Source organism: Papio anubis, chromosome 3, assembly GCF_008728515.1.
Source record: "Papio anubis isolate 15944 chromosome 3, Panubis1.0, whole genome shotgun sequence".
Taxonomy (NCBI): Eukaryota; Metazoa; Chordata; class Mammalia; order Primates; family Cercopithecidae; genus Papio; species Papio anubis.
Window position 1 is genome coordinate 100,480,300 of NC_044978.1, and position 23,875 is coordinate 100,504,174.

General features: G+C 47.3%; 1 protein-coding gene and 1 long non-coding RNA gene across 8 annotated transcripts in view; one reads left to right on the forward strand and one right to left on the reverse strand.

Moving 5' to 3' along the window:
* Positions 1–23,875, forward strand: part of CRACD (capping protein inhibiting regulator of actin dynamics) — a 278,246-nt gene that overhangs the window by 243,609 nt on the left and 10,762 nt on the right. For 3 of the 7 annotated variants that reach the window (XM_009207055.4, XM_021938599.2, XM_009207057.4), the window contains 5 exons: positions 3,546–3,681; positions 13,006–13,170; positions 16,159–16,227; positions 18,708–18,890; positions 19,558–22,207. In XM_009207055.4, coding sequence (XP_009205319.2) covers positions 3,562–3,681; positions 13,006–13,170; positions 16,159–16,227; positions 18,708–18,890; positions 19,558–22,207 — 3,187 coding nt within the window. In that variant the 5' untranslated portion in view covers positions 3,546–3,561. Of the gene's footprint in view, positions 1–3,545; positions 3,682–13,005; positions 13,171–13,831; positions 13,920–13,985; positions 14,580–16,158; positions 16,228–18,707; positions 18,891–19,557; positions 22,208–23,875 lie in introns of those variants that run through there. The other 4 variants (XM_017958805.3, XM_017958806.2, XM_009207059.4 and 1 more) reach the window with 4 other exon arrangements.
* LOC116274171 lies at positions 11,393–14,300 on the reverse strand. The gene is made up of 3 exons (XR_004182762.1): positions 14,257–14,300; positions 13,749–13,867; positions 11,393–11,457 (listed from the first exon to the last, which is right to left on the reverse strand). It is a non-coding gene; the product is annotated as an uncharacterized LOC116274171 (long non-coding RNA).

The following is a 23,875-nucleotide window of genomic DNA, read 5'->3' on the forward strand; positions in this document are numbered from 1 at the left end:
TGATGGGCACCTGTAATCCCAGCTACTCAGGAGCTTGAGGCAGGAGAATTGCTTGAACTCAGAAGGTAGAGGTTACAGTAAGCTGAGATTGCGCCACTGCACTCCAGCGTGGGTCACAGAGTGAGATCTTGTCTCAAAAGTAAATAATAAAACCCAGAAAACGAAAGCTGAAAAACTTAAACTACTAGATATCAAGACTCCTTAAAAAGCTACAGCAATTAAGATAGTGTGTTATTGGTGTAAAAACAGATAAGTAAAAAAAAGTAAAAACAAAACAACAACAAAAAACAGACAAGTAGACCAATGGAACAGAGGCCAGACAAATTTACAATATAGACAGTTACTTAATTTATAGCAAATTGCTCATTGTCTTCAAACCTTAGTTTCCATGTCCAAAAAATACCCTTACTAACAGTGCCTACCACATAAGTTTTAAATATTACATATCAAAAAGATTCTGATATTATGTTAAAGAGGTTAGCATATATGCAAGGTACATTGCAAGTGTTCAATAAAATTTAGCTAGGATAAATATTACCACTGTGACCACCACTATTATAATTACTACTACTGCTATTATTACTCTTCATTTTCTCGATTTTTCAATATGATCATCTGGAAATGAGTAATGGATGGATATCAGATCTTTGCTGGCAACAGGAATGTTTGGAGTTCAACACCAAAGAGCAGGAGAGTGCCAATTCTTAGCCTATGTAGAAAAAATAATGGGATCAGTGGGATAAACTTCATGACTCAGTCAAGGTTGACTTAGAAACTGGAATGGAACTTAGCCTAGCACTGCTGTATTCTGTACACAAAACTGCGAGAAATTAGTAAATATATATATATGCTCTTTGCAAAAATACAGTGTAGAAATGAAGTCATTTACCCCTTCTCTCAAGTGAGTCATAACCAGCAGTCTGAAAAAGAAGTTTAAACGGAGAATATTCAGAAGTTCAATTCCACAACTTTGAATGAAAAGCATATTTCCTAACATTTTTAGGTGAACTTGGAAGCTCAGTTTGTGACATAGGGACAGGGAGATCATAACATATTAATCTCCCGGCATGTTTCCTAAAAGAGTGCCTCATATTTCATAAAGGGAATTGCTGCTATATGGTGCCCTGGGTTATTTAGCTGAAGACTTATGCCTTATTCTAGTTATTTAGTATCTTCAACCCTCTCATAGTCCAGCCTCCATGGCATCTGCACCATGTTCCTCACCCATGTGTCACTCATGGGTGGCAATACTATAAGACCGTGTACCACTTTAAAATATGGCAGCTGGCTGGCATGGGATTATTCTCAGCAGATCTGAGTTCAGTTTCTCACTCTATTCCTTCAATTTGCATGTCTTTATATAAGTTATTTACTTGCTGAGTTTCATCTGTCACAAGATGGTGATGATGGGGATTAAATGAGATAATGAAAGTAAAACTCCACACAGTTTTTTTTGTTTTTTTTTTTGAGATGGAGTCTCGCTCTGTCACCCGGGCTGGAGTGCAGTGGCCAGATCTCAGCTCACTGCAAGCTCCGCCTCCCGGGTTCAGGCCATTCTCCTGCCTCAGCCTCCCGAGTAGCTGGGATTACAGGCGCCCGCCACCTCGCCCGGCTAGTTTTTTTTTTGTATTTTTTAGTAGAGACGGGGTTTCACTGTGTTAGCCAGGATGCTCTCGATCTCCTGACCTCGTGATCCGCCCGTCTCGGCCTCCCAAAGTGCTGGGATTACAGGCACACAGTTTTTTTTTTTTAATCAAAGTAAGGGTTGATGTTTATAATAATTATTATTATTGCATAAGATCACATAGCCGGGAGGCTCACATCCAAGTCTTTTGTTTGTAAACCTCGCACACTTTTCCACCATGCTGCCTGTAATTTAGCAAACTAGATTATAAAATTTGGTAATTAGTGTTCCCAACTGGGTCTAGACTTGGGCAGATAACAAGTACGGCTGCCCCAGGACCTTGCCCACTGCAATCTGTAATTCAGTTCATAGGCACTGCTGGGAACACCTGCCCCCAGTGCTGACTGTTCTCTCATGCACTTGGTCACTGAGAAAACCCCAGTAGGGGCCCCTTTCTGGGGAGGGGAAGGAGGAGGATGTGCTCTCTCTCCCTTCCAAGTGCTGCCTGTATTGCCTGGCATTGTGCCTGCCTTGGTGCTCTTCCTGCCCCTGTGAGGAGCTGGCAGCCTCAGTGTGTACTCTTTCCCAGAGATAAGTTAGGTTCCAAGATCAAGTAAGGAACAGTTTGCTTCTGCTGCTTCCTCTTTGTGCATTTCTTTTTTTTTTTTGAGACGGAGTCTCGCTCTGTCTCGTCTAGGCTGGAGTGCAGTGGCGCGATGTTGGCTCACTGCAATCTTCACCTCCCGGGTTCAAGCAGTTCTCCCATCTGAGTCTCCCAAGTAGCTGGGATTACAGGTGCCCACCACCACACCTGGCTAATTTTTTTTTTTTTAGTAGAGATGGGGTTTCACCATATTGGCCAGGCTGGTCTCGAACTCCGGACCTCAGGTGATCTGCCTGCCTCTGCCTCCCAAAGTGCTGGGCTTGGCATGAGCCACTGTGCCTGGCCGTCTTTGTGCATTTCACACGGCTTATACCTCATTGTCAGGTAGAAGTCCAGACTTCCTCTAAGTCCAGCCCTTCAACTAAAAAGTGTTTTAGCTGGGCTTAGTGTCTCATGCCTATAATCCCAATGCTTTGTGAGGAAGCCAAGAGTTCAAAACCAACCTGGGCAACATAGCAAGACCCCATCCCTACAAAAAATAATATAAATTAGCTGGATGTGGGAGCAGATGCCTGTATTCCTAGCTACTCTGCAGGATCCCCTGAGCCCAGGAGTTTGAGGCTACATTGAGCCATGATCACATCACTGCACTCCAGTCTGGGCAACAGAACACAATCTCGTCTCTAAAAATATAAATAAATAAAAATAAAAATATAAAAAGTTTTTGTTGGATACCAGCCACCTATAGGTGTTCCATATATGCAAAGCCTATCAGAATGGCCCTAACACAAATGTCTCCCATTTTCTCGAAATTTCTAAAGCATTTATTGTCTCTATCAACAATTCTCTAGTCCTCTTCCAAAGTCTTTGTTTGGGATGTGTACATCTTTCTTCCAGTTTGGTTGTCATCTGAAAGTAAGAAATCCTTGCCTCTTACTTCTAGACTTGCTTGTTACTTAATAAATTCTGGTTGGCAAGACTTACTGGGACAAAACTGATAGTGACAGCTCAGTTGGAGAAAGGCTCTTCCAATTAAAAGTTCTGCAGTGCCTTCTGTCTTGGATCCTATACAAATAAGTAACTGTCTTTGTGTTCTCATGGTGAATGGCTCTGAACCAGGGCTGTGTAAGAGATGGGGACCCTTTCATCTACCCAGCTCCTTGGCCGACCCCCAGCTGAAAGGGACACAATGCTGGAAGTGCTTGCCGAATGAGACTGAGAATGTGGGTGGAGTCCCTCCAATCAGGAATAATGGAAAACTGAATTGCCAAAAGAAATTGTATCCTAATAAAATGAAGCACATGATTTACATTCCAGGTCCTTCAACTATTCTATGGGAACCCGGGCATTTTCCCATGACAGTATTTTTATCCCTGATGGGGGAGCAGAAAGTGAGCAGACAGTTCAAGCAATGTCACAGGACAACATCTTGGGCAAAGTCAAAACTCTTCAGGTAAGACAGCTTGAGAGTGGAAGGTACGAGCCATAGGAGGGGCCCAGCTATGGAGGGAAGTGGGAAAAGTCCCGAGCTTGGCCTTAAGTAATGGATTGGGAGGTCCAGAGGTCACTCCTGGTGAGAATTACTGCTTTCTTGAATTCAACTCTATTCCCTGGAAACCTTCTGCCCAACTGCGAGACCTACGCTATCGCCATTGCAGCCACGTGCATGACACACCCTCTCCTTTTCTTTCAAAGTGTTCCCTCCATTTTACTGGACATGAAAATAAGTAGCCAAGAGAAGCTGCAGGACTTGGGGCCAGGCACGGTGGCTGAGGCCTGTAATCCCAGCACTTTGGGAGGCCGAGGCGGATGGATCACTTGAGGCCAGGAGTTCAAGAGCAGCCTGGGCAACATGGCGAAACACTGTGTCTACTAAAACTGCAAATATTAGCTGGATGTGGTGGCACACACCTGTAATCCCAGCTACAAGGGAGGCTGAGGCAGGAGAATCACTTGAATCCGGGAGGCAAAGGTGGTAGTGAGCCGAGATCATGCCACTGCACTCCAACCTGGGTGACAGAGCAAGACTCTCTCCCCCAGAACAACAACAACAACAACAAAGCTACAGGACTTGGATGACAGGAAGAGTTCCTAACCATTAAGCATTGCCCATAATCCCTGGATCAGGGCTGACTATCGACTGATAGTATGCACAACACATATCCACTTTCCGAGTCTCTATAATTGGACAGTGAATGACATGACTATTTTTCTGCTGTGTTTGTAAATCTCACCACCCTGAGCCACCTTGTCTCAGAAGAAAATCACAAAGCTCTTAAGCCACCTTTCACTTCACTCTGCAGAGTGGGGCAGTTTTCCTACCTAAAATCAACTCTGGTGGTACCTCCGTAACCATGAAAATATAATAAATAATTCTTCACTAAATGTAATTGAAATGGCAGGTCATACGGGAAAAGCAAGACGAGCAATGCCCTTAGAGCCTGACTGTGAGGTCCGCCTAGTGGCTTGGCAGATAGAATTCTCTCACCTGGCCAGGCACGGTGGCTCACTCCAGTAATTCCAGCACTTTGGGAGGCCGAGGTGGGTAGACTGCTTGAGCTCAGGAGTTCGAGACCAGCCTGGGCAACATGGTGAAACCACATCTCTACTGAAAATACAAAAGTTAGCCAGGCATGGTGGTGCATGCCTGTAGTCCCAGTTTCTCAGGAGGCTGAGGTGGGAGGATGGCTTGAGCCTGGGAGGCAGAGGTTGCAGTAAACTGAGATCATACCACTGCATGCCAGCCTGGGTGATAGAGTGAAAGCTTGTCCAAAAAAAAAAAAATTCTCTTACCCAAGATAGATGCCCAAGCAAGCACTTCTCTGAGGTTCTCCAGCTAGCTGTTTGGAGGCTCTCCAGGTTATGAGCAGAGGGCTCTGGGCTGCTGGTTTCCACCTGTCTGTAAGTCTACAACACTGAGTTAATAAATGAATCAATGAACGAGAAAAAAAAAAAAAAGGAAAAGAGAACAGCTGCCCTCAGTAGCTACTGATATGCTGACGCACTTTACTCAGTAGAGATCAGCAGAAGATTGAGACTATCCTGGCTAACACAGTGAAACCCTGTCTCTACTAAAAATGCAAAAAAGTAGGTGGGTCTGGTGGCACGCACCTGTAGTCCTGGGAGGCTGAGGCAGGAGAATCGCTTGAACCCGGGAGGCGGAGGTTGCAGTGAGCCAAGATCGCGACACTGCACTCCAGCCTGGAGACGGAGAGACTTCGTCTCAAACAAACAAACAAAAATTTATTTCTGAGGTGTTCTTGTTTCTATGGAGCATGAGCTGTGTATTTTGTGATATTTTGTGGAAATTGTGTCTGGTCACATATTCCACATAACACCCAGCTAAATGTGTAGCCTGTGGCAGATGGGGAAGTAGCTAAGAGACCCTGGAATGACACCCAACTTGCCTAGATCTTGATGCCTGCTGCCATAATCCTGCCCTCAGGGCCAACCCCAGGCATGTCCTTCAAATCTTAGGATTCCTAACCGGCTTCCATTCTTGGTTCTAACTGGCTGTGCTCTTACACTTTTTATAGAAAAAGCACTTCTTATAGGTCAAAGATGCCCTTAGAGCCTGACTATGAGGTCTGCCTAGTGGCTTGGCAGATAGAATTCTCTCACCTGGCCAGGCACGGTGGCGCACTCCTGTAATCCCAGCACTTTGGGAGACTTCTTATAGGTCGAAGAAGAGGGAAGGATGATGATGGCCAAAGAAAACCTTGACCCCCCTCCTCCTTACCTTTCCTTCTTCAAGTCTTTTGATTCTTGCAATATTATTCCTAAGAAGTTGTGAACCTCTGTTTCATCGTATCCCCTTTCTAAGAGGAATGACTTACAGATTTCAGTTCACAAAACGGCTGTATTTTACGAGAGCTTTTTAGGAGTTGTTAAAAAATCAGATTAAAATCTCTTGTCTTCAGTGATATCTGATCTGTCACATCACACCACATGCCACTGCCATGCCAAGAAGTGGATTTAGTGTTGTGAAAAAGTGTACTATATAATTCTGCAGTGTTGGAAAGATAGAAACTCAATAAAAATACGTGAGTGCCTGGTATTTCTGTTAACAGTAAGGCATGATTTTAAATAATCTGATGTCATAATTAATAAAATGTAAAATGACTAACTTCCCCAAAGTGACACTTGTGTAAACACAGGAAGAAAAATGTGAGTAAAGCAGAATAACTATTTAATTCGTGTGCGCTCATTTTGACAATATCTATTCATATGAGGTCTGCCTAGTTTTGCTTCTGCCGCATGGATTCACAAGCTTCCTTTCATCTCTGTAGTTATATTTTTGAAAACATAAAAGGCTTTGTTTGCTCTTTGAGGAGGGAAATGGGGATCATAGGAAATGTGATTTTTTTTGGCATGACCTGAGATATAACTGTATCATCCCCAAAAAGATTGTGCTTTATTTTTCAGTCGACTAAGCAGTGTGTTCCTGGTAAGTCGTAGAAATGGTAGTAACTTTATGAACTTGCATGAATGCTTTGCATTTTTCCATGACAACATGATGCTGGTATTGATGCTTAGTAAGCAGCCTAAGAGACTGCCCCCTTCTAGATGCCAGCATGGAATGAGAGAATTGAGTTGTGTCTGAGGCATGTATATTTTTATATCTGGAATTGTCTTTGTGTATGTGTATATGTTTATTTTTAAAAAGAGAGAAATAATGGAAAACACCTATTTGACAGTATATGTCCTGGCAAGCTGATTAGCCACCATTATTAAGACATTCTTCTGAGATGAGATGTCTACTGGAATGCCTTTTTTCTCTGTGGCTTAAGAAACTTCCCAGCCCTTGCAGCCCCTAGAGACCCACGGAAGGGTGTCTGTAATGCCTGCATTTGGAAAGGTTGCCCTCTAGTGCCTGCACATTGTTGGCTCACCGAGAACTGTCTTAGGTTGCAGGTTGGTATCTCTCCACGAAATACAAAATACAGTATAAACCAGCCTCCCCTTTCCTGAGTAACGTGAATCTACCATCTGCCACAATTTCTGTGGCAGATTTAAAAGAAAAATCACTATTTAAAAGAAAAATCACCATTTGTTTCTAAATATAAAAATAATGCACGTGCATAGTGAAAACAAATTTTTTATATATAGGGCAGTTGTAGGGACAAAACCAACAATGGTGTCCTTTGTGAGGACTCTGTACATAAAAGAGTTGCTCTGTGGCCAGTAGTATGAGTACCATCTGAATGAGTGACAGAATGCGGTGAAATACGAAGCCAGCCCCACCTGGCTTTGGGTGAACTCATTCAACCTCTCTGGCACTTTCTCCTCCTGAAAACTAAGGGGCATGCACACAAGGGCTGATCTGAGGGCCCCTCCTGCTTTTAAGATCTGCTATCTCTATAAAATCACCATTGACCTGCTGTAGCACAGAGCGGCTTCAGAAGCTTTGCACTTCGTTGCATTTCAGCTACAATGACCTTGACATTCCCTACAGCTGCCCACCAGCACGGATCAGGGAGGGTGCCTGTTTGTGTAAGATCAGACCAGGCTGTGAGGTATGTACCAACTGGTGATAAAACTCAGGGGTACCACAGTCTAAGGCTGCAGGTAATTGTTAGGATTATACCACACCTTTGGCAGGAAATGCTTAGTCTGTTTGTACCATGGATTATCTGGTGTGGGAGGGAACACCTGCATCCTGAGTAGCTTGTATCTCCCACCGAGCCAGATTTCACTTACAAATAGCAAAGTCATACATTCGGGGATTTTGACACCTTACTGCAGCTGTCAAGGACACAAAGAATAAACATCCACTCTTGGCCACTTCTTCCTAGAGCAGGATGTCTGTAACTCCGTATGCTTTTTCTTTTTCTTTTTTTTATTATTCACTTTAACAATGGAGATACCTGTAGTTTGTTCAAAAAGACAGCAAATTTATTTTTTTTTTCTGCTTTGCTCTTTAGACATAGTCTGAAGGATAGGAAAATCTAGACGCTGGCAGAGAGCTGCAGAATATGATGTGCTCGGCATTTCCACATTGTAGGAATAAGCCTTATAAATATGGATGTGCATTCCTGTAACGTCATTCTGCAGCATTCCACATTACAACAAAATGGTCCAATTTGAATGAATAAAATATAGTTCTTGTAGCTCACATTCCAGTCTCAACAGTAACTCCATTCATAGCCACCAGCAACATGGAGCATCAGTTGAGGCACAAGTGTCCACTCTCCCTTCTGCTTATACTTCCTGTGTGTATAAAGGAGCCTGGGGGCTGGGCACGATGGCTCATGCCTGTAATCCCAGCACTCTGGGAGGTCGAAGTGAGTGGATCGCTTGAGGCCAGGAGTTCAAGACCAGCCTGGCCAGCATGGTGAAACCCCATCTCTACTAAAAATACAAAAATTAGCCGGGTGTGGTGGCACGTGCCTGTAATCCCAGCTACTCGGGGAGACTGAGGCAGGAGAATTGCTTGAACCCCGGAAGTGGAGGTTGCAGCGAGCCGAGATCGTGTGGGTGACAGAGCGAGACTCCATCGCAAGAAGAAAAAAAAAAAAAAAAAAGAAGAAGGAACCTGGGGATATATGTATATTTAAAGATGGGAGGAGTGGTAGTTTATCTCTCTGCAAACTTAAAGGCCAGCTTATCTTAACAGCCTGGTTTTCAGTGATTATTTCATAGTTCCTCTCATGACAATGCCTGAGTAGTGGGCAGAATTAAAGTAACAAAAAAGACACATTTATCCACATAGTCAACTCACATGACACCTGAGATTGCCAAATAGGTGTGAGCAGTAAACTTCATTGTTGATATAATAAATCACACAAAGTGTCCTAACAGCCAGTCTCCTCTGAGTTGGCTGAAGGAAGCATTCAGAGGAGGTACCACAGGGAGAGCCTGTAGGGGTGAGGCCTTGGCCTTGAGTACCTGAGGATTGCACACCATGCCTCAGATCCTGAGTCCTGCCCTGGCCTGGGTCCACTGTCTCATCCCAGATGACTGTAGGGCAGTCCTTCGTCTGGACATAGAAACTGTAGCCCTCCTCTTCATCACGGCCACCATTCCCCTCTTTCATCTCAGTTTCTCTTCCTAAGTTCCCCAGCCATCAGCCTGAGTTTGTTTTCTCTGGGGGGATTTCAAGTCAGCTTCTTTACTAAGATGCACACTTTCATTCTGAAAGGCAACAGCATGATGCTGATTTTGCCAGGATGAACATATCTGTGACATACATGATAGATACACATTCTGCTTCCCTCCCTCCCTCTGTCTTTTCTCCCTCTGCCCTCCCCTGCCAACGTCCCCCAGCTGTTGTAACTGCAGCTGGTCTGCTCTTCCTGGGCCCTGCTCCCTCTTCTTCCCTATGCATTTTCTCTGTTCCCTGTCCCTTCTTCTCGATTTGCCGCTTTAATTCTCAACTTCACTTCCTAACATTACTCTTTTCATTTCTCTGCTTTGTACCAGGCACCTTCTTTTTCCTGCTCTTATTCCATTTTTTTTTTTTCTTACCATGTTCTCTTTTCTATTTGTAGATATAATAGTTACTCCATCTTTGGACATTATTTCAATTCAGACTGAACTGAAATACATTTTGCCTTATTCTTTTTTTGTCTCTTAAGCATTAGGATGGACCAACAGGAGTATTATAAAAAGGGCCCTAATGAAGTAAAACAGGCCAGGTGCAATGGCTCATGCCTGTAATGCCAGCACTTTGGGAGGCTGAGGCAGGAGGATTGCTTGAGTCCAGGAGCTCCAGACCAGCCTGAGCAACATAGCAAGACCCCACCCAACTCTACAAAAATTTAAAAAATTAGTCGGGCATGGTGGTATGCACCTGTAGTCCTACCTATTTAGGAGGCTGAGGTGGGAGGATTCCTTGAGCCCAGGAGTTTGAGGCTGCAGTGAGCTATGATGGCACTACTGCACTTTAGCCTGGGCAACAGAAGGAGACCCCAACTCTAAAAAATTAAAATTTAATTTAAAAATTTTAAAATGAAGTAAAGTTTAAGTGTGTGTGTGTGTGTGTGTGTGTGTGTGTGTGTGTGTGTGTGTGTATAGTGATGATGGCAAAAATCCTAACTAAATGGTATTAGAGTGTTAGGCCAGGTCCTTCTTGGAAGTTCATTATCCTTTCCAGCTGGGTGCAGTGGCTCATACCTGTAATCCCAGCACTTTAGGAGCCTAATGCAGGAGCATCACTTGAGCGCAGGAGTTTGAGACAAGCCTGGGCATCATGGTGAGACCCCGTCTCTACAAAAAAATCTGAAAATTAGCTGGAGAGAAACAGAAGAAAGACATTCTGAAGCAGTGAAGCAGTTCACAATCACCACAAGCAGGTTCTCCAGCATTAGGTATGGTGGTCGATGTGTGTGGTCCTAGCTACTTGGGAGGCTAAGGCAGGAGGATCACTTGAGCCCAGGAGATCGAGGCTGCAGTGAGCTGTGATCATGCCACTGCACTCTAGCCTGTGTGTCAGAATGAGACCCTGTCTCACACACACACACACACACACAAAATATCCTTTCCACTCTAAGCACAAGAAATGTCCTCATCTCAGCATTGGTAAAAAGCAGACCCCCCCCCCCCCAACAGGAGATGTCTCAGTCTAAGGGGATTTAGAACAGTTTCTAGTTTTTGGCCAACACTCCTAGAGAAGGCTGGACTGGGCAGACACAGGAACCATTCCCACCTCTTCTGCACAGGTCCCCACCCCCTTTCCCAAGGCTGCAGGGTGAGACAGGCCTGTTACCTTGTTACTCCATGTCCTCTTGTCTAACTCCATCCATCGGCTGTTCTAACCGTGCCTGCTTATTGATTTGTTTAGAATAGATACTACTTGCTGCTTTCTGTTGGACTTGTTTTTAGAAGATACCCTTTTCAGCCTTTTCCTCCCCACAACCCTTCCAGGCTGCTGACGCTGTACTTCCCTTGCTGAACTTGGCTTTTCATGTGTGCTCCTTTCCTGTGAGGCTGGGAGAGCCAGGCTCAGGCTGAAATACCAGCAGACCCAATATAAGCCCTTGCCTGGCTGTGCTCCTGACTTGGCATGCTGGGGTCCCCAGGAGGCATGTGGAGGGGACCCTTGGGCTCATCTCTGTTATATCTCTGCAGTCTCACTGCCCACTGTGCAAGGCTGAGGGGGAGCTGGGCAAAGGTGGGTGGATTTGGTACCACTGAGTTCAAAGGGAGAGAAGACATTTCCTTCAAGGGATTCTTCCACCAGGGAACATCAGTGAAGTATTGGAAATACTCTGTCTCTTTATTTCTGCCCCTGGAAGAAAGAAGTGCAGTGTCAAATTTATGAGCACCAGTGGAGTGCAATGAAAACAACACTGAATGTTATTTTTAAAAGACCTGAGTTCAGATTCCTTTTGAGCCACTCATTCTTTCCATAAGCTTGGGCCAGTCACCTCTCTCCACTGGGCCTCAGACCTTTTTGCAAAGTGAGGGGTTTGGAGTAGGTGATTGCTATGACTTTTTGCAGCTCTGTGGGATTAAATATTAGCCAGATTAGAGATAAATATCAGGCTACGCACGGTGGCTCATGCCTGTAATCCCAGCACTTTGGGAGGCCAAGGTGTGCGGATTGCTTGAGACCAGGAGTTTGAGACGAGCCTGGGCAACTTGTTGAAACCCTATCTCTACAAAAAATACAAAAGTTAGCTGGCCGTGGTGGTGCATGCCTGTAGTCCCAGCTACTTGGAAGGCTGAGGTAGGAGGATCACCTGAGCATGGGAGAATCATCTGAGCCTGGGAATTCAAGGTTGCAATGAGCCGAAATTTGGCCACTGCACTCCAGCCTGGGCAACAGAGCGAGACCCTGTCTCAAACAAACAGAGAAAGATGAACATTTCAGAAAATATATTTTTTGAGGAATATAATGACTATGAAACCTAAGGACCTAGGTCTTAGAGCAGTGGTTCTCAGCTGGGGGCAATTTTACGCCCCAGGGGACTTTGGGCAACTTCTGGAGACATTTTTGCTTTTCTAATCTGGCCTTCCTCTACTTGCAAATACTATTTAATCCTTTCTACCCTATTTTCCCCTCCCTTCTCCCTGTCCTTTTAGCCACCACTCACCAGTAATCAGTCCCTCTCTGGCTTTTCCCCACTTGGTTCCTCTATCCCCTTTGTCACGATTAGGTGGCCACAGCAAGGCAAAGAGGACGTCCAGATTGTTCCTATCCTTTACAGGGTTTTAGTATTGATCATGGAAAGACTTGCTGGCTCTGGGGCCTTCTTTGCCTTGGCAGTGACCCATTGTGGCAGAATGCAATGTTCTGGTTTGGGGTCTCAAGCTAAGGGCTGGCGAGGAAGGCTGCAGAAGTATAAATCTTCAAAGTGAATATGTCCCAAAGGGGCTGGAGAGTTGCACCAACCTTTAGGGTCTTGATTTCCCTCACTGGTTCTTACATTTCATGTAACTATTTTCTATACATTTTTTTTTGCACTTTTAAAAGACTTTTTATATAAATGAATTTATAGGCTAATCAAAAATGTTTGTCATAACGTATATCCCAACTTTTGGTTCAGAAAATGTGGCCACCATGCCCACTGGGAAATGTTGGGATCTCCATGAAAGAGGTGGCTGGATGAGAAATCATGGCTTGAAGGTGGGAAAGAAAAAAAAAGAAAAGAAAGTGGAAAACAAACTAACTTATTACAGGATGGCATCGTGGTTTCCTGGCATGGAGTTGAGTCTAGAAATCAGTCGTGCACAAGGTATGCCTCAGCGCTCACTAGATATGCTGGAGAACCTGGTTGTGGTGATTGTGAACTGCTTCACTGCTTCAGAATGTCTGTCTTCTGTTTCTCTCCAGCAACAGTTGAGCAAGAATATCAAGTTTGGGCAGCGGCCACCCAATGCCATTCCCATGAAGAAGGCAAACAGTGGAGAGGCTAGCTTAGAAGAGGATCTGTTCCTGACCAGTCCCATGGAAATTGTGACTCAGCAGGACATCATCCTCTCAGACCCCGAGAACAAGGTAAGTCTCCTCCAGGGAGTTACTTGATTGATTGCTCATAAACCAGGGCAGGATATTGGGCCTCCAGTAACCCTGGGGTCTGCGGTGGGGGAATTAGAGGGAGGATCTTTTCTGATGAGTGGCTCAGGGCTCAAGGGCACTTCCTGGTAGGGGTCCTGACCTGTAGCCAGCAATGAGGATGGGGAGAAAGAGGAGACATGCCCTTTGCAGGCGGTCTTCCCAGTATCTTTCACTTACGCTTCAAGGCTTATGCCTACCTCTTCTGGGAAGCTGTACCTGGCCTCACCACAAGCTGTACTATCTTCTCATGCCTTCACTGTGTGTCTTCACCATTTTTTACATGTCTGTACTCCCTATCTATGTCCATGTAACTGTTCTCTCTCCATCTCTAAACATGGGATTCCTTGAGAACAAACTGGGTCTGACATATCTATGTCTCCCTAGGACTGAGCCACTGCCTGCTTTGCAGCACTGCATAATTATTTGTCCAACTGGACTAATTTAAAGGGAAATGAAAAAAGAAATGCGTAGGGGCTCCATGAGACAGAAGACATCAAACAGGCCAACTTGAAGAGTACCTGGCCTGGAAAGAAAGTCACACTGCAGCGCCATCCTGTCTAAATTTGATCCTTGACACTTTGAGCATATCCTGAAATGAGAGTTCTTCCAAAGCAGCAGCAAAGATGCCCTTAGACCTCTTAGGGAAAAAGAAGCAAAGTCCAACCAGTAGTGAGTCAGGAATTCTCTAGGTGAGGCACTGGGGTTTCACTTTAAATAAATAAATAAACAAATAAATAAATAAAGCATTCTCTAGGCTTTGCCCATCAGGACCCCTGGGATTTTGCTGGGCGTTATTAAAATGGGCATGCCTCAGAAGAAATCATGCATTATCAACTCATGCGTCATAAGAGTAGTGAGAAAGATGAGTGATTTGCAGAGGCGAGTGAGGAGGGTATGTGAAAAAGGACATTCTTCCCCTGTTGCCCATTGTGACACCTGGCACCCATGCATTGACACCCTTTGTGTGGTAGGTCAAGCAGGGATGGGCCCATCTCTCCCAGCAGGTCTAAAATTGCTCTTCCCAACCTCTCCAGTGCTAGGCAGCAGCAACAGCCATCGCCTTGGTGCAGGGGTATCCTGAGGTCTGAAGCAAATGTCCTCACAGTTATTGATGAGCTCATAAGTGCTAGGCACTGTGGCCTAGGGGATTGTTTGTTCAGCAGGCACTGTCTCAGATATGGGTGTTACAGAGGTGAACAAGATTCTACAAGGGGCTCCCCACCTCTGTAGTTTACACCCTAATGAGAGGGTGTAACAAACAACAAATAAGTCAACAAATATATAAATATAATCATTTCAGATCAAGAAAAATGCTGGGTGCACAGAAAATAAAACAGGGTAATGGAAAAGTGAGTAACTTGGTGGTGGAGAGGTCTCTTATTTGGATGAGGAGTGTAGCAGGACCCTGGTGGGGGCAAGGAGGGAGGGTAGAGGGAGGTGCCAAGCCGGACTGTATAGACCATGGGAAAAGGGTAAATTCTATTTTGAAGATAATATGAAGCCTTTGAGTCATTTTAAGCAGAGCAGAGACATCATCTGATTTGTATTTTCTGAAGATCCTTCTAAGTGTGGTGTGGAGAATGGATGGAGGTAGGGCAAGCTGACGTTGCTCTGGAAGGGAAGAAAAGACGCTTCTGTAAGAAATGGCAATATAGGATAGATGGTATCACAGGGGCCAGGCACTGTGGCTCACACCTATAATGCCAGCACTTTGTGAGGCTGAGGTGGGAGGATCACTTGATGCCAGGAGTTGGAGAACGACCTGGGCAATATTTTGTAGAGACCTCATCTCTACAAAAAGTATAAAATAGGCTGGGCGCAGTGGCTCACGCCTGTAATCCCAGCACTTTGGGAGGCCGAGGTGGACGGATCACCTGAGGTCAGGAGTTCGAGATCAGCCTGGCCAACATGGTGAAACCCCATCTCTACTTAAAATACAAAAATTAGCCAGACACAGTGGTGCATGCCTGTAATCCCAGCTACTCAGGAGGTTGAGGCTGGAGAAGAGCTTGAACCCAGGAGGCAGAGGTTGCAGTGAGCTGAGATCATGCCATTGTACTCCAGACCAGGCGACAGAGCGAGACTCTGTCTCAAAAAAAAAAAAAAAAAAAAATATATATATATATATATATATATATATATATATATAAAAATTAGCCAGACGTGGCCCATGCCTCTAGTCCCAGCTACCTGAGTGGCTGAGGCTTCAGCCCCGCAGTTCTAGGCTGCAGTGAGCTGTGATTGTACAACTGTACTCCAGCCTGGGTGACAAAGTAGAGACCCTGTCTCAAAAAAAAAAAAAAAGAAGATACCACTATAAGAGGCATAGTGAGCCATATGAAAGGTACAGATGACCTCTGGGGGTCTCTTGGGCATGCCTAGGACATGGGGGTATGAATCTTTAGCCTTCTTCTTCTTCCTTTCTGCTGTTTTCTTGGCCCCTCCCTGGTCTTTCACCTTCTCAGCCCAGCTCTGCATGTGGAGTTGGTAGGCCTTCTTTCTTCTCACTCATTGCTTAGATGGGGGAGATGTGGCTGGAGAAGGGGCAGAATCAGCCAGCAAGGCCAAAGCATTGAGGTTGGAGGCCATGTATGAGACACAGCCCTGCACCCCAGGGAAAGTGGCCGTTGAGCTACTCACATTCTCTCAGGCAGTGGAGAAAAACACAAAGGACCGAGACTGGGGACTACCCAGGTGGGAAACACATTGAACTCGGGGAGAGGCTGGTGCACCCTCTGTGTCTCAGGCAGTGCTGTTGGAGTTTGGATATTAGCATAGTCCCCACTGGGACTCCTGCTGGCTCTCTGAGGCCAGCTGCCCCCCTGTGTAGAGGAGGGGGCGGCCCTACCCAGGCACAGACAGTGTCTGGTTATTTGCCCAGAACTTCCTGTTCAGGCCTTTGACTTGAATGCTCTCTTACTGTTCCAGTCCAGTGATACGCCAAGTTCTCTAAGTCCTCTGAATCTCCCTGGAGCTGGAAGTGAGATGGAAGAGAAGGTAATATGATTTGAACTTATTTATTTAACTTCTTTCCTTAGTTAACTTTCATCTTCTCCCCCCTCCCTTTTTTTTTTTTTTTTTTTTTTTTGTGACCTGCTGCCTCATTTTCCATTCATAAATGTTGCCTACATATATTTAAATTCCTTCAGAATGCCACTAGTGACAGATGTTGGAGCGTCTGTTTCCATAGCAAGGCAACTGCTGGAACTGAACTCTGCTCTGAAAACTAGCCATACTCCCAGCATGCCTATGTTTGGGGTCCTAGAAATTGGTAGCTTTCCTCAAAGGATCATGTACTTCAAGACCCTGTTAACTGAAGGAAGAGGGCATTCCAGAATAGCTGAACTCCAGTCTGTAAGGAAATTAGTCCTCTTATATTTAGAGAAGTGAAACAAAAACAAAACAAAAAAGCACTTTAGCATTTCTCTACTTTTATTTTATTTTTTTTAACCTGGGACTTTACCGGCAGGAGTGTAAGAACGCTGTGGACTCTCCTCTCCGGGCACCTCTTCTGTAGGAGCAGATCTGCCCCACTGAGAACCTTTCATCTGCACAAGGGGACAGACATCCTCCCAAGGCCTGGCAGACAGTATAGGAAGCAGGATCTGCTCCTGAACAAGGGGATGGCTCAAGACAGTGCTGCCACCCAGACAATAAGGAAGCCAGCTGGGATAACTAGAAACAAAGCACAGCACTTAAATCTCAGCGTCAAGTGCTTATCTACGTCTTCAGTCTGTCACATTTGGCTCCGACTCCTTTTTCTCATGCATCTATTAGGGGATGGAAACAAATGTTTAATTCAGCAACAGCTTAGAATCTGATGCCTATCATGAAGATAACCATAAATAAATGAAAGCTAGAAGGCCAAAGGCTGATTTTTCTGTGCTGCTTGTCATAAATTAATATGTACTGAGCATCCATTTTGCTGTTAGAGCTAGCTGCTTCGTCTTTCATCTTTTGTGCATAAATATAGAAGATAATTGCAAAATGCAAGCCCTTCCGCTAAACCTCACCACTCCATGCTTACAGCAGGAACAAACAGATAAACCCTGGCCACATTGGAGCTGCTGGCATAGTGCTACGCCCCCTGCAATACTCTGGCATTGTGTGGCCAGGAGCCCTTTGCTTGCTGCCAGCCTGTGAATTCTCTGTAGGTACAGGCATGGCATTCTACCTTCTGATTCAGTGTGGCCTCTGGGTTCTGGCTGTGTCACGCACTCTCTGATCTTTTCAAATCTACACTTCATCTGAGGTTGTGATTTTTTAGTGATTGCATCTGTATTCTAGAGCTGCAGGCTATTCCACAATTCATCCTTTGAAGGACCGCACTTGTCCCCATGGCAGATTTTTGCCGCTCATTTTTCTCATCAGGTCCCTCTTGCTTTTATCTTCTCAGTGCAGTCAGTACCCTGAGACTTCTTTGGAGTGATTGTACCAAAACTTTTTTTTTTTTTTTTTGAGACAGAGTCTTGCTCTGTAGGCTAGGCTGTAGTGCAGCCTAGCCATCTCACTTCACCCTCTGCATCCTGGGTTCAGGGAATTCTCATGCGTCAGCCTCCCCAGCTGGGATTACAGGTGTGCACCACCACACCCGGCTAATTTATTTTTATTTTTAAAATTTTTGGTAGAGATGGGGTTTTGACATGTTGGCCAGACTGGTCTCGAACTCCTGGCCTCAAGTGATCTGCCCGCCTCAGCCTCCCAAAGTGCTGGGATTACAGGTGTGAGCCATCGCGCCCAGCCATACCAAAACATTTTTGCTGATCAGGAATTTCGTGTTCCAGGTATAGATGTTTTGCTTTATTTTCCTTCATTCCTTCAACAAATATTTACTGAGCACTGACCAAATGAGGTTTGCTATGTGGGTGTAAAGGGGACCCACACAAAGATGAAAAAAGACACATTCCCAGCCTCAAAGGGACTAAGTGCTGTGTAGGAGCTGAGGCATATATGCAGTGTCTAAGAGTTTAACGGTTCTTAGCACAGAGGTGATCTAGTCCAGGGATCAGCAAACTACTCATTATTTTAGGATTTGTGACATGAAGCTACAAGTACTCTCCTTTGTGCCACTCTTCCTTCATAGCACAAAAAGCAACCAAAGACAATGGGTGTGGCTGTGGCCCGGTAAAACTCTGATTTTCCAAAACAGGCTGTGGGCAGGATTCGGCGTCCTGGCTATGTTTTGCTAATCTCAGAGCTACTCTGAACCTCGTATTAGTCAAAGTAGGACAATTAGTTCCTAAAAGATACATGACCTTTAAAAGTTAATACCAGTGGACGCTGGCGGAACAAATAGTCAGTGTCCTTTGGTTTCAAAACGGGTGTTCATTTCATTTTCCAAGGAGTCCCCTCTGCTCACCTGCATTCCCTGGGTCAGGCTGGGCAAGGCACGCACTGGAAGGAGTGCTACCATTCTGCGATTTCCTGCAGGTTGTCTTCTGATCCCAACTGACTTTCTATTTTAATCTCTCCTATAGGTTGCTCCCGTTAAACCGTCTCGGCCAAAAAGGCACTTCTCTTCTGCTGGCACCATCGAAAGTGTCAACTTAGATGCCATTCCCCTGGCCATTGCTCGCCTGGACAACAGTGCCGCCAAGCACAAGCTGGCTGTTAAGCCAAAAAAACAGAGGGTGTCAAAGAAGCACAGGCACCTTGCCCAGGTGTGTAGAGCCTGCCCGGGCTGACCAGACAGGTGCCCTTGCCTACTGGGCACTAATTCTACAAGTGGGTTGGCATTGGGGTCGAGCCATGGAAAGACCTGAGTGTGTCCCCATCGGGAACTTGAGTGTGTGACGGTGTTGGGGAATACTCAAGCCTGTTTACTTTCTTCACCCTTTCTGCCATGAGGCTGGTGGACCTCAGAGGGAGAGGGTGCTTCTGAGGGACTTCAGACCCATTGTGTTTGCTTTGCAGTGGAAAAGTGGTTTAGCCAATGCTCCCTCAGTTTGACTAGGATAGACTTCCAAGTCACAAGCTTCAGGGGACATTGATGAAGTCCAAGTCTCTTTTTGCTCATCTATCTAATGCTGGAATATTGGTTTCCCCCTTGTTTGTTCATATTAAGAAAAGGAATTAGGGAACAACAAATAAAGGAGCTGTGGGGGGTGGGGGGGCACGGAAACAGAATACACCTCCTTTCCTCCATTCCCACGACAGAGTCTTGCGTGGGGTGATGAATGCCTGAGTTTAGCTATCCCTGAACTTGAGAATACCTGCTTCCAAGTGTTCTTGAGAAATTAAGAGGGACGCTGGCACTGTGAATAGGAAAAGGAACGACTGTGGGTGGAGAAAGCAAAAAGCTAATTGTGTTTCCCTTCCCAATGTTAGGATCCACAACATGAGCAAGGCGGCCTTGAGAGTCGGCCCTCCCAGGACCAGAATGGACACCCAGGCGAGGAGAAGCCAACGTGGCAGGAAGAGGAACCCAATCCGCTGGATTCCGAGGAAGAGAGAAGACGCCAAGAAGACTACTGGCGAGAATTGGAGGCCAAGTGCAAGCGGCAAAAGGAGGAAGCAGCCGAGAAGAAACGCCTAGAGGAGCAGAGGCAGCAGGAACTGGAGAGGAGGCTTTGGGAAGAGAACAGAAGGCAGGAGCTCTTGGAGGAGGAGGGCGAGGGGCAAGAGCCGCCTCCAGAGGCCGAAAGGGCGCCGCGGAAAGAGCAGCGGCGGAGCGTGGAAGCGCCAGGCTGGGAGGACGCCAAGCGGAAGGAGTGGGAGGAGCGCGAGCGCCTGGAGGCCGAGGAGGAGCGGAGGCGTCTGCAGGCCAAGGCCCAGGCCCAGGCGGAGGAGAGGCGGCGGCTGGAGGAGGACGCCAGGCTGGAGGAGCGGAGGCGGCAGGAGGAGGAGGAAGGAAGACGCGCGGAGGAGCTCAGAAGGCAGGAGGAAGAGGAGCCCGAGGGATGGGAAGAGCTGGAACAGCAGGAGGAGCCGGAGGCGCAGGGGCCGCACGATGCGGCGGAGGAGGTTGGGGAGTCCCTGCGGGGCCCGGAGGAGGAGGATCTGGAGGGAGAGGAGGAGGATCTGGAGGGAGAGGAGGAGGAGGGCCAGGCGCACTTGGAGGACGCGAGGGTCCAGCTGAGCGAGCTTCTGAACGACTTTGAGGAGAGGCCAGAGGAACAGGAACGCCTGAAAGCCGAAGTTTGCAAGGAGCAGAACTCAGAGGCCGAGCGGGGAAAAGAGCAGCAGGGAAGGAGCGGGGATTTCCAGGGGGCCGATCGTCCTGGGACCGAGGAAAACAGAGAAGAAGGGGACACGGAGCCTCTCCGGAAACAAGAGGGGCCTGTGGAAGCCGCGCAGCCTCCGGTGGAGAGGAAAGAAGCTGCCGCCCCTGAACAAGGCCGCAAGGTGGAGGAGCTGCGGTGGCAGGAGGTGGACGAGAGGCAGACCATGCCCCGGCCCTACACGTTCCAGGTGTCCTCCGGGGGGAAGCAGATTCTCTTTCCCAAAGTCAACCTGAGCCCCGTGACGCCCGCAAAGGACAAGGGGCTCACGGCTGCCCCCCAGGAACCAAAGGCCCCCAAAGTCAGCCCAGCCCAGCATGCGCTACCCTCGTCCCTGAGCGTTCCCCATACCGCCATTCTGGTAACGGGCGCGCAGCTCTGCGGCCCGGCAGTCAACCTGAGCCAGATCAAGGACACCGCGTGCAAGTCCCTCCTGGGCTTGGAGGAGAAGAAGCACGCGGACATCCCCGCTGGGGAGAACCCTCCCCGAGGCCCCGGCGACGCGCGGGCGGGCAGCGGGAAGGCTAAGCCCCCCCAGGAGTCTCCCAGCAGCGCGTCCGCACTTGCAGAGTGGGCTTCCATTCGGTCCAGAATCCTGAAGAATGCCGAGAGTGACCCGCGCAGCAGCGAGAGGGACCAGTCGAGGCCCGGCGATGAGTCTACTCCCAGGGGCCGGTGTGATTCCCGCGGGAACCTCCGGAAGACTCCGCCAGTCAATGCAAAGTTCTCTATTATGCCTGCCTGGCAGAAATTCTCCGATGGTGGCACGGAGACCTCCAAACAGAATGCGGAAGCTGAAAGCATACGAAAAAGACCCATGCTGGTACCCAGCGAAGAGACAGCCCCCCAGCCTCCTCCTGTTGGTGTTCGCGAGCTCGGGAAGGGTCCGGAGAAGTCGGAGATGCACCGGGAGCCCGCAGACACCACCGAGGGATGTAAATTTGCCAAAGACCTCCCGTCTTTCCTTGTCCCAAGCCTTCCTTATCCTCCGCAGAAAGTGGTGGCCCACACAGAGTCCACGACCTCTTCGGACAGTGAGACTGCAAACGGGATAGCAAAGCCAGACCCTGTGATGCCAGGTGGGGAGGAAAAAACCTCACCGTTTGGAATAAAATTGAGAAGGACCAACTATTCCTTGCGCTTCACCTGTGACCAACAGGCAGAACAGAAGAAGAAGAAGAGGCACAGCAGCACCGGAGACAGCGCAGATGCCGGGCCGCCTGCAGTGGGGAGTGCTCGTGGAGAGAAAGAGATGGAGGGTGTGGCCCTCAAGCATGGTCCATCCCTCCCCCAAGAACGGAAGCAAACCCCCTCCACCCGGAGGGACTCGGCTGAACCTTCCAGCAGCCGCTCTCTTCCTGTGGCCCACCCTGGGCCCCCACCGGCCAACAGCCAGGCCCCGGCTCCACAGCACGACAAGGCAGCAAACAAAATGCCATTGGCACAGAAGCCAGCACTGGCTCCCAAGCCCACCAGTCAGACCCCACCGGCATCCCCGCTTTCCAAACTGAGCAGGCCCTACTTGGTAGAGCTGCTGTCTCGCCGAGCGGGGAGGCCGGACCCAGAGCCAAGTGAGCCGTCCAAGGAGGGCCAGGAGAGCAGTGACCGCCAGCCACCCTCGCCCCCAGGCCCCGAGGAAAGGAAGGGACAGAAGAGGGACGAGGAGGAAGAGGCAACAGAGAGGAAACCCGCTTCCCCACCTCTGCCTGCGGCTCAGCGAGAGAAACCATCCCAAACACCCGAGGCCGGGAGGAAAGGTAAGTAGCTGCAGGGGGGGAAGCTGCTTCCAGCCGAGGTGTCAGAGCCAGCGCATCAAGGAGAGGTCCACACGCAGGTTCGTGAGAATAATTTACCGACAATACAGATTTGAAAAAGGAAAGTTTTGTTAGAACGCTGCAGAACAAAACAATGGGGCGCCTCAGTGAGAGAACTGAGTGCCCTGGTGGATTTCCCTTAGGAGCATTTATGGACCTTAGATCAGGAGCTTAAGGGTAATTGGAAGGGTAATTTGGGCCACATTAGCCACGTAGGTCATGATAAATGATTACATTTGTGGACATTTTGGCGCCTTAGTGTCAGCAAGGGTTGCAAAATGAGTGTTGCCATGACATTCCAGAGATGTCTAGAAATTCTAGTTATAAAAGTTGAAAAGCCTGGAACCAGATGCCTACATTAGATACTAGGGAATTTTAATTCTGAATTCCCCAGATAAGGAGTTCTGCCTCTGGATGGTCTGTTGGATGGTCACCAGGTGGTCTGCGCTCCTTGTCTGCCTCTGTCCAGCTCGTTGACTATGTCACTGCTGGAATCAGAAGTGCCCACTGCCAAAAGTAGCCAGTGGAGCTGGTGTTGGCCACACCTTCATTAGACACTCGTGAGCCATAGTAAGGCTCTTTACTTCTCATTCTTTCAAATCTGGGAAATGCTGACTGACTCTGCAGTGTGTCTGCAGTTCACTCTTGATAATGATACTTATTTACACAAGCAATAAAAGGTGCCAACACTTAGATGAATGCGTTTTCGGTTGGCAATAGAAATTGAAATAATAATCCCGGGGACTGAAGATGTCATTAACCATTTTGAGGGGGCCTCACAGTGATGATAAAACTGGTCGAGTGAGTGTCCCCGACCAGTGTCTTCACTGTATCTCTGGGCAGTAGTGGCACCATGATGGCAGGTTAGGGGACTTTAGGTGTCTCCATCAGGCCTATGGATCCTCTCTATAGGATAATTGACTATCCCCATTTTATGTAAAATGCTTTGCAAATGCAGCTTGGGTCCCTCCACCCCCCCACCCCCCCCCCCCCCCCCCACCCCCCCACCGCCCAGCTCACCACTGCAGAGCCCTCCTACAAAGAAATTCTGGAGCAAGCCTTACCTCTGGCTGACCCTGATGTTTCTTCAGATTCAATGTTTGGGCCAGCAAAGCTGTCAGTTGGATTAGCTTTTGTGCCCCTTCAAAAGAGAACCTTCATCTGATACTTTTTCTTTTCTATTATGCAGAGTATAGGAGGTAAAATATGGGTCAAAGCCAGAAGTTACTCACATTTCCCAGAGAAATTGTCCCCTGAGGTTTTCTTGGGAGGGATGTTTTCTCCTTTGTTCAAATGTTTAGATTTGGGGCAATTTTTGCAGAGAAATGATTTGTTTCCTGAGGAGTGTTGGTCTGGTTACTTGCCTTTACAGAAGACCCCATATATCCTTATTTTATTTTATTATTTATTTATTATTATTAATATCTAGAGACAGGGTCTTGCTATTTTGCCCAGGCTGGTCTCGAACTCCTGGGAATCATGCATCCCTCCTGCTTCAGCCTCCTGGTAAGTGGGACTACAGGTGTGAACCACCACACCCAGCTTGTCCTTTTTGAATGGTTCACTTGCTTGGCCTGGTTTCCTGGACAGACATGTTGATCAGCAGTTTGT